The sequence below is a fragment of the Manacus candei genome, unplaced genomic scaffold (genome assembly GCF_025592945.1).
Source record: "Manacus candei isolate 608988 ecotype Guabito, Panama unplaced genomic scaffold, ASM2559294v1 h1tg000005l, whole genome shotgun sequence".
In the NCBI taxonomy this organism is placed as follows: Eukaryota; Metazoa; Chordata; class Aves; order Passeriformes; family Pipridae; genus Manacus; species Manacus candei.
This window is the reverse complement of record NW_026138053.1, coordinates 18,564,527-18,580,117: the sequence shown is the minus strand read 5'-3', so window position 1 is coordinate 18,580,117 and position 15,591 is coordinate 18,564,527. Positions and strand designations below refer to the sequence as shown.

General features: G+C 37.5%; 1 protein-coding gene across 4 annotated transcripts in view; it reads left to right on the top strand.

Annotated features, from left to right (window-relative positions):
• Nucleotides 1-10,719, top strand: part of CAMSAP2 (calmodulin regulated spectrin associated protein family member 2) — an 82,220-nt gene extending 71,501 nt beyond the window's left edge. For 2 of the 4 annotated variants that reach the window (XM_051808058.1, XM_051808043.1), the window contains 6 exons: nucleotides 681-817; nucleotides 1,355-1,575; nucleotides 2,617-2,716; nucleotides 4,723-4,838; nucleotides 5,806-5,924; nucleotides 7,436-10,719. In XM_051808058.1, coding sequence (XP_051664018.1) covers nucleotides 681-817; nucleotides 1,355-1,575; nucleotides 2,617-2,716; nucleotides 4,723-4,838; nucleotides 5,806-5,924; nucleotides 7,436-7,741 — 999 coding nt within the window. In that variant the 3' untranslated portion in view covers nucleotides 7,742-10,719. The remainder of the gene's footprint in view (nucleotides 1-680; nucleotides 818-1,354; nucleotides 1,576-2,616; nucleotides 2,717-4,722; nucleotides 4,839-5,805; nucleotides 5,925-7,435) is intronic. The other 2 variants (XM_051808051.1, XM_051808066.1) reach the window with 1 other exon arrangement.
• The last annotated feature ends 4,872 nt before the right edge of the window (nucleotides 10,720-15,591 follow it).

The following is a 15,591-nucleotide window of genomic DNA, read 5'->3' as shown; positions in this document are numbered from 1 at the left end:
AGTAATGTTTCTGAATTGCACTTCGGAGAGCCTTTTTTCCTCTGTTGGCTGGCTAACGAAGTATAGTCTTGTGAGTCTCCCTTTTGAAGTTGGTATTTGGGAGCACTCCTCGGTGACTTTTTATTAAAGAGCTAGTTCAGACAGGCTTTTAACTACAATGCCCATTGTAACAGAGTGGTCTAGACACTGAGAGCCATCAAGATTTTGAATTTCCATTTGGAATACCCCAAAATGGGGTATCACGTATCTGAGATGCGCCTTGCTTGTCTGGAAGCATTCCTCAATTCTACCAAAACATCTGACTTGATCAGAAGTTACTTCTATACGCTGCATACTTACTGGGGTTTGTGATAAGTTACCATACACATAGAATCTTTCAAAGCTGAATGCAGAGGTTTATGCCGAATGGGATCTGACTCTAAAATATCTCACTTGGCATGTTTTCTTGTATCAGTGTTGAATTTTGTTTGATTTAGGAAGGAAAAAGTCCATTATGAAAAGTTTGTAGCAGTCTTAGGAAAAATCATTTAAAATAAACTTATTCCAAATACTACAAGAGTATGTTGGGATACTGCAACCCAGTGTTCAGAATTAAGTGTCTAATGATTTGGCAAGATCAAGTTGCTGAATTCAGAGATGTTAATATTTTTGGGTCCTTTTCTTTCAAATACTGTTGCTAGGATGATCAAAAGGCAGAAAATGATATGGCAATGAAACGAGCAGCATTGTTGGAGAAGCGTTTGAGAAGGGAAAGAGAGACTTTGCTTCGCAAGCAGCAGCTGGAAGCAGAACTAGAGCATAAGAAGGAAGAGACAAGGTAAAACTACATGTCCTGATCCAAATGATCAGTAGTGGTGAACGTAAAAATGTCTGGTTTAGTTAAAAGTATGTCTTGCATGTCAAAACATTGCATCCTAATATCCAAGGTATTTACTGCTAGAGCCGGATGTGCTGGGGAGCCCAGCTGGCCCTGCAAGTCAGCAGGTGGCATCAGTCTATAGCTCAGGCTCAACACATGAGCTGTGCTGGCCTGAGTGCTGCATTTCAGAGCAGGCCCTGCCCCGCTTGGCATTCTGGGGAGAGTTCTTTCTGCACAAATGCAGAGTGCTCACTCAGTCACACCAGTGAAGATGAGAAACGTGGGTTTGAATTTATTAGTAGCGATATCCCAAAAAATTTAAACTGTCTGAAAATTGTAAAAAAAAAAAAAAGGCAATTGTCTCTTACTGGTGTGTGAGAGCTCTAAAGTTCCAACAATCTGCTGCCTGTATTGTCCTCACTGAAATACGTTGTTTGGAAAGTTCCTGCGGGAGAATTTACTTCTTTTTTTTTTTTTTTTTTTTTTTTTTTTAAGACGCAAAACAGAAGAGGAACGTCAGAAGAAGGAGGATGAGCGAGCACGGCGAGAATTTATTAAGCAGGAATATATGAGAAGGAAACAACTAAAGCTTATGGAAGACATGGATACTGTCATAAAGCCACGTTCCCTCTCAATCAAACAAAAAAAGCCACGTCCAAAATCTATTCATAGGGATCATATTGAATCACCTAAGACACCAATCAAAGGTCCACCAGGTAACAAATGTTTATGTGGAAAAAGAGTCTGTTCATGCTAAAACACCAGCTTGGTTTTTGGTACTAACAAGCACGTGCCTTTCTGAGTGTCTTGTGCTAAATTGAAGCTGCACGTGACCAAACTGGAAAGCCAAATTTGCCAATAGAAATGGAAAGGTGAATGTCACTTACCTGCTATGCATGCATGCATATATATATATATATATATAAACAAACAAAAAGGTTGGCTCCGTGAGAACCCAGGGGAGACACCCCTGTGTGGTGCAAGTTTCACACACACCCACGTTTTCTTCACTGATCTCTACTTGCACCTGTAGAGTAAGAATGAATAAAAGTTGGGAGATAAGAGATTGATAAATAAAGTGGTGATTATAGGGTAAGAGTACTTAAACTCCCACTTAATAAAGACAAAATTAAAATTAAAAAATTTCTTTCATATTTCATGGTTTTTTTCCTATTTTGCTCACTTACCTACTGCATGTGTAGTTATCAACATAGCAACACTAATCATGTGGAACAATTTTACATTCTTTTAGATACCAAAAAACTGCAGTAATGATTGGAAGAAGTATTGCCACCTTTCAATTAGAAAAAAAGTAACCAGATTGCTCAGTGATCCTTTTTCTTACAGCCTCCTGTAACCTTGTTATTCTCCTACAGCTTTTCTGGCTGCTTCCCTCCATCTTTCAGGGTAATTTAAAGTATTTCATTAACACCTTCCAAGAATCCATCCCAAGCATTAAATTAAGTGCTTAAGCTCTCTTTCATGAGGACTTATTAACTTTGATTGCATTCCTTGATTTGCATAGTGCCAGTATTCCCACTGGTACTTAGTCTGAGACCATTCCTGGTGGCTGCCAATGGCTGGTTGTCAACAAGTGTTTACATGAAGTACACCACATATGCATGCAGGTATATCATGTATGGGTGTTAGTCTCAGGTGTAAAAGCTCCTACTGACTTTCAAATGCTGGTGTTGGGTCTAATGAACAGACTCTACTACTTGCATAGGTTTATAAGCTTTAACTTTGTTTTTATCCAGGTTCACAGCTTTATCGTGTTTTTTCAGTATCTAGTCTTTCATTGGCATCGCTGAATACAGGGGACAATGAGAGTGTGCAGTCAGGCAAGAGAACACCAAGGTAAAGCTAAAATAACCATTTCATTTCATAAAATTTGATAATCAGCTATGTAAAACAAGCATGAATTTTAAAGAGGTCACATATACACTGTGTACTCTGAGAACAAGTATGTTTTCCTGATTTGAGACATGGAGAGTTTCCACTATCAGGCATTAGGGAACTGAGCCATGATCATTTGTTTTGCAAATTTTACCAAGTAAACCAGTTGGGCAGGTATAAATGAGGTCAAAACAAAATGCTGTTCACACAGCCTCTTTAATTCACCTGCTTGTATTTAAGTCTCAACTTGTGGATATTTTATTAAACCTGTATGCTACGTGCAGCTACATAGCTTCTTTTCTTTTTTTTAACATAGAAGCTTCTTTTCTGTTTTTTCTTTTTTTTTCCTTTAGCAGTTGTGCAGGAAATTATTGAATGCTCACTAGGACTTCAACCTTTCCCAAATACCAGAATTTATTTTGCATTAAAAATCACCTGAAAACAACAGAAACATTTTAATTAAACGTAAAAAACCTGTATTATCATTCAGAGGAAAATTATTATTTCTATGTAACTACTTAATTATATTCAGACAAGCACTAATTCTTTTGCATAGAAAAGAACTTGGGAAAAAAGGCAAACTAGAAAAAAGGGATTGATAAGGAATACTACATATTATGATATCATATGCCATGTTTTCATGGCCGTTGTGCATTACTCATCAGCTCTGGCATGCCTGCTGCTGGTTTCAGTTGACTTTTCAATTAATTACTTTGAAGTCTTGAGAACTGACTTTCCAGTTATTACGTAAGAAACTTCAATAAAATTATCCAAATAGCCTAACATCTCTTGTCATCTCTTAAAACTTATCAGTGTTAATTGAGATGGGGATTTCTTCCAGCTATATTAGCTATTAGAAAAGGCTTGATGTTGCTCATCTACGCAGACTTTACAGGAGATGACCTCTATCTATGGAGTTGTAGTTGTACAGTGCTGTACTGTGCTTCTAATGAGCAGTACATCTTCCTCTGGCTTTGGATTTGGTTTAGGGGATTGAGACTTTTAAAACATTATAAAATTCAGTACAAATTGCTAAAAGTAACAGAGTTGAAAGAATTTTCAGTATCTTTCCAGACCCATACTGTCACCTTGTCCTCACATCAGAATTGTCTTTTGATGATACCACTGACAGAATTTCAGTGATACCTTTCAGATCTTCTTCATGCAGGTGCTAATCACAAAAGGTGTAGGATATATTATAAATTGGATTTTCCTCTATTGCTTATTTTACTGAAAATGAGTGTGCACACAAATGCTGATATAATGCCATTTTTATCTTATTCTGTGCCTGCCTTCTCACTTAGAAGAGCTAAAAATTTGACTGGCTTTTGCAGTAGCCACAATCAAAAAAGGTTTTAAGTATCTTGTAATAATTTAAGAAAACTTAAGAATCTTGCTTAGACTTCTGTATGTAAAACTATTCACATTTGAGTGCATCCTGAAGAATTACAGTACCAGAAGTTACTGCCTGTGAAAACAAAAATCAGAAGGGAAATTGTTTTGCTGTCTTAAATACAGCAGTGCCCACTGCCAGTTGTTACAGTGATCAGTATAAATGAACTAAACTTTTTTTCATATTCATTATTCTATCAAGAACTGATTTGTTCACTGCACGAGATAATTGTTTTTCCAGTACCAATATTAAAAATAACCCGAATTTCCACTTAGTAATTATATTTTCACAACCAAGAATATCTGTTAGGTTTCTGTCCCTCAGATATAGCCCAAAAATTGACTAACATGTATGTCACCTAAATATCAACTTCTTGCATCACTCAAAACACTTTATACAGTATGTGAACTCATTTTTCCTTTGATATTTTCAATAAATATTGTGCACTTAGGTTCATAGTCTGCAATTCAAATCATTGTGTTTTACCTTAATGCAGTTTGCCTTCCATTCGTATTAGAAGGCTTCTCAGGTGAACGTTGTAAATTTTTTAATAGACTTTAAAATTAATGTTTAGGTCTGAATCTGTGGAAGGATTTTTATCTCCAAGTCGGTGTGGTAGTCGTAACGGAGAGAAAGATTGGGAAAATGCATCTACAACTTCTTCAGTTGCCTCTGCTACAGAGTACACAGGTCAGTGACAACAATGTTCAGAAAAGTACTTGCCTAATAGTGGTTCTGCGTATGAAAAGTTTCCAGTTATCTTGATTTGGCTTCCTAAAACTTGATTGAGGACACTTGGATAGAAATGTTACTTTCACCTCCTTTCAAGTAGAGGGTAATAATAAAAGGTTTAAATTATAGATCCAAAACAAAAATACTGACTGCAGCATTTGTGATAAGCAGAATTAACTGCAGGCAGGCTCAGAACAGCAAATGGGCTCACATATCACTGTGTGCTTCAGGCAAGAAGAGTTGAAATTTCAGCTCAATTTACAATAGAGTTACAAAATCAAAGACCAAATTGCACTTGGTATTAATATGTTGGTTTTTTTCAAGTGGTCTTAATACAAGTAGACATATATTTCAGAAATTAAAACAAACATTTCTCCTTCAACCAGATGAATCAAGTCTTTTTACAGCCAGAATAACCTGATAAGTCTCAGGCCCAAACTTTTACCTCTGGTTTTGGGTAAAAGATCTCTGGAATTCCAAAGCGGACAGGCAAGAGTTACTCTAAGCACTGCATCTGCTTCATTGTTATACCACTCACCCTTGAAATCATAGGTGTAGATAAAGAAAAAGAAAGACTTTGCTCTCTCCTGGAGAACTGAAACTTTAGTAGGAAAAAGCAAATTGTTTTATTGTCCATAAAAACAGTCCTCTGAGAGAAAATATATCTACCGAGGCTGCCAATAATAATGATTTAATAATGATTTAATAATGAAAGACACATTTGTAAGTAAATTCAGTCACAGCTGAAAGAATGACATTTTACTTGTTTGTGCAATTTATGGTCTCTGGCCTAATTCTGTATTATTCCTGGATTTGTGGTTTTATGCATGCAAAAAGTCCATACGAAAAATGCTTCACAGCATTTAAAGTAACTCGTTGTTGGCTTATTGATTAATTTAGCTGATTTGTCATTCCTTTTCCATAGGACCAAAGCTCTTCAAAGAACCCAGTGCTAAATCCAATAAGTACATAATTCAGAATGCACTGGCACATTGCTGCCTGGCTGGAAAAGTAAATGAAGGTCAAAAGAAAAAGATACTGGAGGTAAGGGAATTTTTCCCCTAAAAGCTTAAGCACATAAGTCAAGCCAGAGTCAGGCATTGTGGAGACCCTTAAGTATAAGTGCAAATATTGAAAGGAGCCTTCTGAGGTTATGGCAGCTTTTAGTGAAGGGACTGAGTAACTTCTGTAACTTTTGCTTCTAGTGTAGGCAGAAATGTTCTCCAGGGCCTTAGAAACAATAGTTGTCGTGTTGTACATGCAGCACAGGAAGCTGAATTAATTCACAGGTTAATTAATAGCTACTGCTTGTTTTATGTGGGAACTTCAATATGTAGACTTTCATCATTTGCTCACAGAGTTGTTTTCCCTTATTCATAAAGATCCTCAGGTTGGGAACTTTAGAACACAGCACAGCACTCTTATGAGCAGAAAGAACTGAAATACATCCCTTCTAGGCTCTTCTCAAGTTTCCAAGCAGTAGGGCAAATTCAGGACTTCCTGTTACAGGAAGATGCCTTCCAGTCTTTTCTCTTAGGCTGGTATAAACCTTTATGAAGATGCACAAATATATAAGAGTGAGAACTCAGAGGCCAGTGTGTTTCCATGCAAAAGAAATAACACAGAAGTCTGAGAAGTGTGTGAGAGTAATGGGACTGTTCCTTTTACCAGCTGTGACAAATATGACAGATTAAATAGATCAAACCAACACAGATACTTGGAATCTGGACTTAGTTTCTTTTCCGGAATAAATTTCACAGCAGTATTTCTTGACCTTTCTTCTCTTTGTAATTCTTCTTCATTCATGTCTAGATGCTGCTTTCTCTGTCTTTCCAGTTACTTTTTGGAAATACCAAGTGAGAAATCAGGATAGCCTCTTTCAGTTCAAGTAACTGGGAGCAAAATGACCCCCAGAAATCCCGAGAAAGAATAGCTGCAAAAATGTCAGTCATGCTTAGCTGTAGGGTGAAGCATCCAGCACTTGATAGAAGCTATACATGTTCAGGGCAAGTGTCTCAGAGAAGTTGTATCAGGTGGAATAGGAATCTGAAGATTTCAGCTAATGAAGAACATTTGTTTGATATACTCCAACCAACTTTATGGTTTGACCCAAATTGAATGGATTTAGGGATGACTAAAACTCCATTTTTGCACTGGGAGATCTTTCAGGCCTATCACCACACATCTAAAGTTTCTTGTTCCCAAGCTTGTAACTATTAGACCAGTTTGATGAAATGGATGAGGAAAAGAATTTCTATTTGGTCTCCAAAAAAACTGTTAGGATGTCTGCTCATGAGGTTCAACTAAACAAGTTTAGCTGAAATTATGTAAGTAAATAACACTTTGCTCGAGAAAGATCTCTACCTTATCAAAATTCTGAAGCTTAGCAAATTCTAATGATTGAAAATGAGGTCCTTTAGTGGACAAAGTTAGGTGCAAGTTTTAGCTCTGGTAGAAAACCAATTCAAAATGACAGTCCAGTGATTTGGAATGTTTTCTAACTACAATGCAAAATTCATATTCTGAATCTTTTTCTTTCTTTCTTTCTTTTAAAGGAAATGGAAAAATCCGATGCCAATAATTTCTTAATCTTGTTCCGGGATTCAGGCTGCCAGTTCAGATCTCTGTACACGTACTGCCCTGATACTGAAGAAATCAATAAATTAACGGGAATAGGTCCCAAATCTATCACAAAGAAAATGATAGAAGGACTGTATAAATACAACTCTGACAGGAAGCAATTTAGCCACATACCTGCCAAAACTTTGTCTGCCAGTGTTGATGCAATTACCATTCACAGCCATTTGTGGCAAACCAAGAGACCAGTAACTCCTAAGAAACTTTTACCCACCAAGGCATAGTAGATGGGAAAAAATTTGCTTGAGACAATTATGATAAACTTGCACTTCATCTTTACTGCCTATAGGAAATAGATTTCTAGTTGCCAACAAGACTCTTAGAACTTAAAACTGGACACCAAGTTCTATTATCATGTCCAACTGGAATGTAAACACAGTGTTTAGGAGTGCAGAAGATTATTAGGTGAATAATTATGAGTGATTACGGAAATGTCTGACTTGTGTGGAGATTTGTATGTGCTAATACAACATATAGAGTATATTTGCTCTGTATTTTGATTAGATACACTGAAGCACTGAATGTTCCTCTTTAGTGACTCGAACTACATTTTTTACATCTGTTGCCTTATATGTTTGTATTTGTGCTTGTCTTGAAATATTTTTCTTTCACTAAAGAAATACTTCTTAATATTCTCAATACCATCAAACTTTGCATACTGACTTACAGTAAACACTAAGTTGTATGTCACTGAATAACAGCTGAATGGGTCTGTTCTGCAAGATCCTTACTGTGTGTGCTGTAACAAAATCAAGATTCATTCCCCTGTGTCTTTATAGTTCTTTCTCAATTAAATAATACTGATTTGCTTATAAACTAAACAGTAAAGGAAAAACCTTTGAACTGCTTGAAGTTTGCTTCAGATGAATTATTTAACAACTCAGGGTATAGTTAAGTGATGCAATTATTCCTGTTTCAGTAAGTTGCCATCTGAGATGTAATGACTGACCATGTATGTTCATAATACCATTAAAATGCAAAGTAAAAAGATTTGGTAGATCTCTCAAACAGTTTGAGCAAGTGTGCATTCATTGCTTTGCACTGTTCCAGCTGAAGAGAGAGCACACGGTCAGGTACTGCTTCTTCAAGGAAGGAATAGGAACTTATGATACATTCAGAACTAGATCCCTGATGTTTGCCTGACAGAACACTAAATATTCAGAAGAATCACAGAATTCACTGAGTCACAGATCTTTCAGAAGTCGTGTATCTAATTCCCATGGATTTCAAGATCCAGGCCACTTCCTGCCTTCAGATCTGCCACTTCAGACTTAAATCAATTTTCTAGGGAACAGACATCTGAAAAGAATTTTCAGTGTGTCTTAGTAAATTGTTTTCTTGACACTTACAGGTGATGTCCTGTGACACAGCAATTTTTAAGTGCTAAAAAGCCTAAATGACATTTCAGTAAATTTATAACATGACCATTTGCAAAACCAAACTCTAGGCATATTTCAGTATTATTTATAAAGGGCTGCATTTTATTTTAAAACAGTGTTTGATTATTTTATAAATCACTATTCCGTTTCAGTGTTTGTTTCTCTTATAATTTGCTTTCAACATAGCACTGTTCTGGAAAAAAAAAAAAAAGAAAATACAAACTTGAAGCCTCCCCTAAATCTGTGGCTATTTTGATAACAACTTACACCAGAGAATTTGTTGTGTGGGGGGGAAAAAAAAATCTCATTCTCAGGAAAAGACTTGAATGATTTGTGATTCTGTTCTGTTTCAGTGTTGTGACAACTCCATTAACATAAGCCAGTGTTGTGCTATGAGTATGTAGTCCTTTCAGTTTCATGGGGAGACTAAAGCTATGTTCGTATTTCTCTCATTAAACTGCTTTGAGAGAAACTATGCCTCACTACTATGATGTACTCATTTACTTAGAGAAAAGATGCACAGGAATGAGATGTCATTAAGCAGTTTAGAACAGTACTTTTTTAAATTATTATAAGGCCTTAGGCATCAGTGCATCTGGATTATAAACATTTTCTCAAAAATGCTGTCAGTTTTACTGTAATTTATGTTCTTATATTTATGTATATTTGTTAAAACTGTAAAAAAAAAGAAAAAAACACTTTAAAATACATGTTTAATATGTATGTGGCTCAAAACTATTTGTGGTTAGCTGATTCCTACTGTTTGCATGTATATCACCAGGATATGTAACTCTTATATTTCAAGTGTATACATATTGTGTATATAGGATATAAATAATATTAAAAAGGGGGGAAAGAGGGTTTGCACATTCTGCCTGTTAGACAGTTCCTACAAATACCATTGTAGGAACATCTTGAATAACAATATGAAGCTGTGTATAATATACAGTGATTCAAGAAACCAGGAGGTTGGAATTAACTGACACACATATGGTGAATAACTTCAAAAGAAGTTTTATCATGGGAGGCTTTTTATTTCTAAAATCTGTACTATGATTTAACTGAAGATTTGCAACACCATAAAGACACACGCATCAATCTAATCAAAGTGAGCTTAAATACATGACAGGAATTCTTTGAGTAATTTTAAATATTTCTGAATGTATTATGAAATTTGCATTTGTCAACAGGTTAAAGATTTGTGCAATGTCAAAAAGTAGAATGTGAATAATGCAGTTGAAAATTTCATTGCTCGCAGTATAAAGTTTTACTTAATACAGGAAAAGTAAAGCTAGATACGCTTTTCCTTTTTAAGCCTGCAGATTTTCTAATTACAGTGGATCTTTGGTTGGGATCATGTTTAAAAAAAAAAAAAAAAAAAAGAAAAAGAAAAAAAAAAAGGAAGCTTTCCATAAAGGCCAGTATTTATCACTGACCTTTTCAGAACACACTGGTGCTTTCATCAGGGGTATTACTATTGTTGCTACGAATGAATTGCCAAACTCTCGTCTTAGTTTTTGGAGCAAAATTTCATATTCTAACAGTCATAATGGCTACTGAATTCTTTTTTTTTTTTTAATAATGTTAGTATGACTGTTAAGTTTTATTATTTGGCTGTTTAAAGCCAAATTCAGCTATTTAATTATGATTTAATGGGCACTGTTGAAAAATGTACAGTGTATTGTGTGCTTATTTGTCCACTTCTATGGAGCATAGCTTCCATATTTTTTCAAATGCTGTGCTGTAAAATATTGTCATTGCTACTTATGTGGTACAGTGTAGTTTTTTCCTTTCATTTAAATAAAAGCATGGCACCAAAACAACATTTTTTTTTTGTTTTCTTGCTTACCTCTAAGTATAACCTAAAATTATCAAAAGTTCACATTAATGTTTACATCTTGTTTCTTCTCATATTTCAGCAACATGGAAATTGTAGGAAATATGAACCTTTATAATTTCTTCTTTTGTTTCCCATCATTTGTTTTATTTCCATGTATAATCTTGCTTTCTGATGTTACCAGAGGAAGGCTATTGAAGAATGAGGCTTCACATTTCATTCTTGAGGACAAAAAGGTGTTACCCCGTTCTCTTCAAAAGTGAGTTTCACAATTTCAAGTCAACTGATAAATTTCTGTACCCTGATTAGCTCCCAGTGATCCAAAGCCACAGAAACTTACTGGTCAGTGTAATAGGATTGCTTCAGCCTGAAAGGTTTTCAAGGTGAGCTGAAGTCTTATCTTTGTCAAGACACTGTATCAAGCACGTGTGTGACTTTTAATGACATAACTTGTACTTGCTGGTGGTGCTACCGTGACCAGAAATGACATCAAAAAAATGAGGGGTCTCTTCCAGAGAGTCCTTGCAGAGTAGGAGCAAGGACCTACTGAAAGAGGATGTGGTATCACTGAACTGTCAACAGGCTGACTGAGCTGTTGGGCTAACTTACACAGATAAAGAATCTCAAAATTGCAGAGCTACTCAAAGGGCAGCTTCAAGAATACGGGAAATCTGACAGTAGGGCTTTTAATGCTGAACTGAAAACTACTATGGATGAAAATGAATAGCTTTCCCTCCACCCCCCAAAAACGGGTTATTTTTCAGCCAGCTCGGTCAGTTCCCTGTGCAGCATCACAAACAGGCTAACACAAGCTAGGAATTGTGTTGGAACATAAACACCCAGTTGCACCCAGTAAAGCTGTTTTTTTTTTTCAGAGGTGAGCCCAGCTCAAAATCTTCGTCTAAAAACAGCCTTTGCACAGACCAGCTTTAGAAGAGACTTTGTTTTTTCTACCCTTTGGCAAGTAACACCGTACCTGAGAAACTTTGGCTCACACCCTGCTTAGTTGGACAGAATATGACTGTACTGTGTGTCTGAATTTGTACAGAATTTCTGAACCTAACTTTGTACTGCTGTGGGATCCAGTGCAGAGAGTTACACTTGGAACTGAAGGTTTTGGATCAATCACCACACAAATGTTGTTTCTCAAATCCAGCTGTACTGAGCAGCTAGATGTCAGATGTCTTTTTTCTAACAGCTTAATAAAAAAAAAGACACAGCTTTTTAAGGGCTAAACCTTAAACTATTTAGATCTTTTCAAATAGCAAATTAGCATTTCTTTGCTGCCTTGTTACTAATTTAATGAGCTGAATAAGCAGCTTGAAGAATTGTGGCTATAAAGATATATCTTGACAGCCGCAGCCCTTTTCAGCTGCTTTTACATTTTCTAGTTAAAAAAATTGAGAAGTGACAATGAAAGAAAAAAAGTCACCACAAATACTGTTATTCCAGGTATAAATGGCAGGGTGAAAAACAAGTATCTTTAACATACATAGCATTTTTGTTCATGTATAGGCAATTTGGTTTTAAAAGCAGTCTGTTCCATTTAGGAAAAAAAAATATATGAAGTGTGTTTGTGTATGCATACATACAAATGCACATATACCTTCAGACTTACTTGCTTACATACAGAATTTTAAAAATATACTTTATTTAGACAACTGCGGGAAAGAGTCACGCATAGTAGGGAAGCTTCTAGCAAGAGAGAAGAGCAGCTACATTGTTTTACCCTCAGAATTACTGGTCCTCCTGAGAGGCAGGGAAGCATATAGAGCATACACATTTCAGCTGAGTACAAACTCTTTGGGAGATGAGGCTCTTAACATCAGCTTTTCATCAAATATCTGAATTCAAGGATAATGTTGACGGACACTGCCTCTGATCAGAAACACTAATAACAACCAGAATTCAAGCAAGGACAGAAAACTATATAAACAAGTAGAGCATTCACTGAAAAATGTTATTTTAAACTTCCTTCAGACCCTTATTCAATGTTACAAACAACTGGATGTGTAAAATGCTTAGGAGTACTTCGCTATCCATTGATGATTTTGTTTAAACAAGATACTGAAAGAATTTTTTTCACGTAAGATGTGTTTAAGTTTGCAGTTAATGGTATGTGAACTTTATGGAGACATACTAAGTAATACCTATATGCACTTTTATGTCACTGTTAATCTGTTAATGGAGCTTTGCAGAAAGACTTAAAAGCTAATATGAAGCTTTCCATCACAGCAGCTCTGTCTTATCCTTTCTTCATCATCACTGATCTAAATGTCTGCAGTACAAGACCTGGCAAGGCCTCACAAGCCTGCAATTATTTAAATTACTGGAAGCCAGATTATACTTTGGCTCAGTATTTTCCTCTTTAAGCTACCTGAAACTGGAGCTATGATGCTGACGTAAAGAATTCTATAGATTATGCAAGAATTTTGCTGATTTGTCACCCTAAAGTTCTGGAAATCCTTTCTTGAAATGAGTAAAAACTGTTTCCAGAATAAAGTTTTAAATAGATTTTTCCCCAAGCTTTTACAAGAACATGTAAATATAATATATAATGTAATGAGTTGAATGGCTGTGTTACAAGTACTGAAAATCAGGGGACTGGCCCATTTTTAGGGTGACGAAACAAAGGTGCTTTGCACAAACTGCTGGACTCGACTGGCAAATCTTGTGCAAGTTTGGTATTGGGGAATAAATCTGAGAATGTATCCAGCCTTGCTGACGTTGTCTGCAGCCACCTGCAACATCTGTAAAATAGTCAATTACTATTTTCTTTTCTGAAGCGTTCCAAGAACAGACTGCAGCGCCCTATTTTGTCACTAGGCAATGCAGATCTTGTCCTCTACTAATCCTGATTTTCAAGCTCTCTAAAACCCACACCCAGCAGCTTTGCTATTCATGGGAGTTACCTTCTTTGCAGTAATGAGTAGGGAGTTCAAACAAGCTGAGACCGTCCCAAAGATGTCTCTATGCCTGAATAAACAGTTGCAAACAACCAGAGAACAGGATTTTCCATCTGCCCCCTTCCCATATAAATGCTACTATAGGTATCCTCACCAAATATTTCAGAGTAATATGATAGCCCTCCAAAGCAGGTCCACCAACTGCTGCTACCTATTCTTCCATACCTCTTCCTGAGAGGTTGGTTCTTGAAATCTCTTTCCAGAGTATAGGAATTTGCTGCTTCCTTCTGAAAGTCCAACATTCTGAGCAGGAAATGGGATAATTTAAAATTCATATTTTACTCTTCCTTTTGGGTCCATAATTGGGGAGAAGCTTTACTTTTCTTTCATCCCAAAACTCATGCCCTCCAGAGGTACAGTCTCACAATTTGGTCTCAGAACTTCCACTGAAAACAAAGCTATTGCACCAAAGTAAGTAAACTATACTAAAACCATTATGAAATCAAGATTAAATTTAAAGCACGTGTCTGTTTACCTAGTATTTTGTAGGCCAAACAAAGTTTAAAATGGACTTATCTAAGTTTATGTTCTGCAAAGCTCAGTTTAGACAATTCATCATCTTTTTCGTACTCCCTCTAGTTTATCAGCTATATTGTATCATCTGTACTAAGAAAGTTTCATTTCTATAATTACGTATTCTATTAAGCAGTGCCTCCAAAAGTGATACTTTTGGAAGTAAACGGAAGGATTTGGTGTTTTACCAGTAAATCAGTCTTACTGGGAAGAAATGCTGAGACTTGAACAGAAGGAACCATTGAGTTCCATATTCTTTGCTCATCCCTGGCAGAGTCACTGAAGTGCAGCCAGGCAACACTCCTCGCTGGACAGCCTTTGGGGAATTTGTTTGTATTCTTGTTCGGAAAGAAGAAAGAGAGAAAGTAACATGATTGCCCTCTGCCCTTCAGCAGATCCTCAGCAAAACAGTTTGCAAGCAGACTTGAATTCACTGTCGTCCTTCACATTTTGCGATTGTGACACAGAATCCAGTTCAGCCTCAGTCAAATCCCTGACAACCTTTCCTGGATCTCTGATGCATGGCCCACATGCACACACGCATAATTAAAAAGAAAAAAAAATAATTAAAAAATCGGGTCCCTGCTTGTCAGAAAATTGCCACCATCTCCATTTTGGCAGGGCCTGCCAGTGCTCTGCCATATGCTCACGGGTGCTTTGTCGAGGGCTGCAGTACCATTTTAACATGATTTTCTGTATCTCATCTTACCACTACATTTACGAACAGAGAAAGCTTATTGACTCTTCACCGTGATTCTGAGATGCCATTATCTTTTGACATTACAAAAACATACCTGAAAGTCAAATTATATGTAAGTACATCATAAGACACAGGTATCACACATGCATACATGAGACTTTTGTAAAGCATGTGTGCTTTTCTCAACAGCCTCAAGAAGCAGAAGACAAGCAAGAACACAGAAAAAATCCCTGGCTGACCCGAAACGCGGCAGCTCCACCTCACTCAGCAGATCAAGGTGCTGCCAACAAGCCATAAGCCTGCGCCGCAGCAGCGGTGGCACAGGGTGGTGGCAGAGGGGCAGTGCCCGTCCTGCTCTGCTCGTGTGCGGGGAGCGTTGAGTACCCGGGGGCAGTGGAGCGGAGAGGTGACAGCGTGTGTGCCCTGACGGCTCGGGGGGCCCGGGGCCTGACCGCCCTTCGTCGGGGACACCGGGCTGTTCGTGAGCGTTCCCGCCGCCAGGAGCCCCGCCGGGGCGGGCTCGGGGCCGCCGCGGAGCTGGGCGGGAGGACGCCGCTGAAGCCGCTCTTTCCGGGGCGGCAGCTGCGGCCCCGCCCGGCCCGGCCCGGCCCGGCTCTCTCAGCCCGGGGCGCGGCCGTGCCCGGCGGGCGGGCGGGGCTCGCCCCGCCGCGAACAAAGC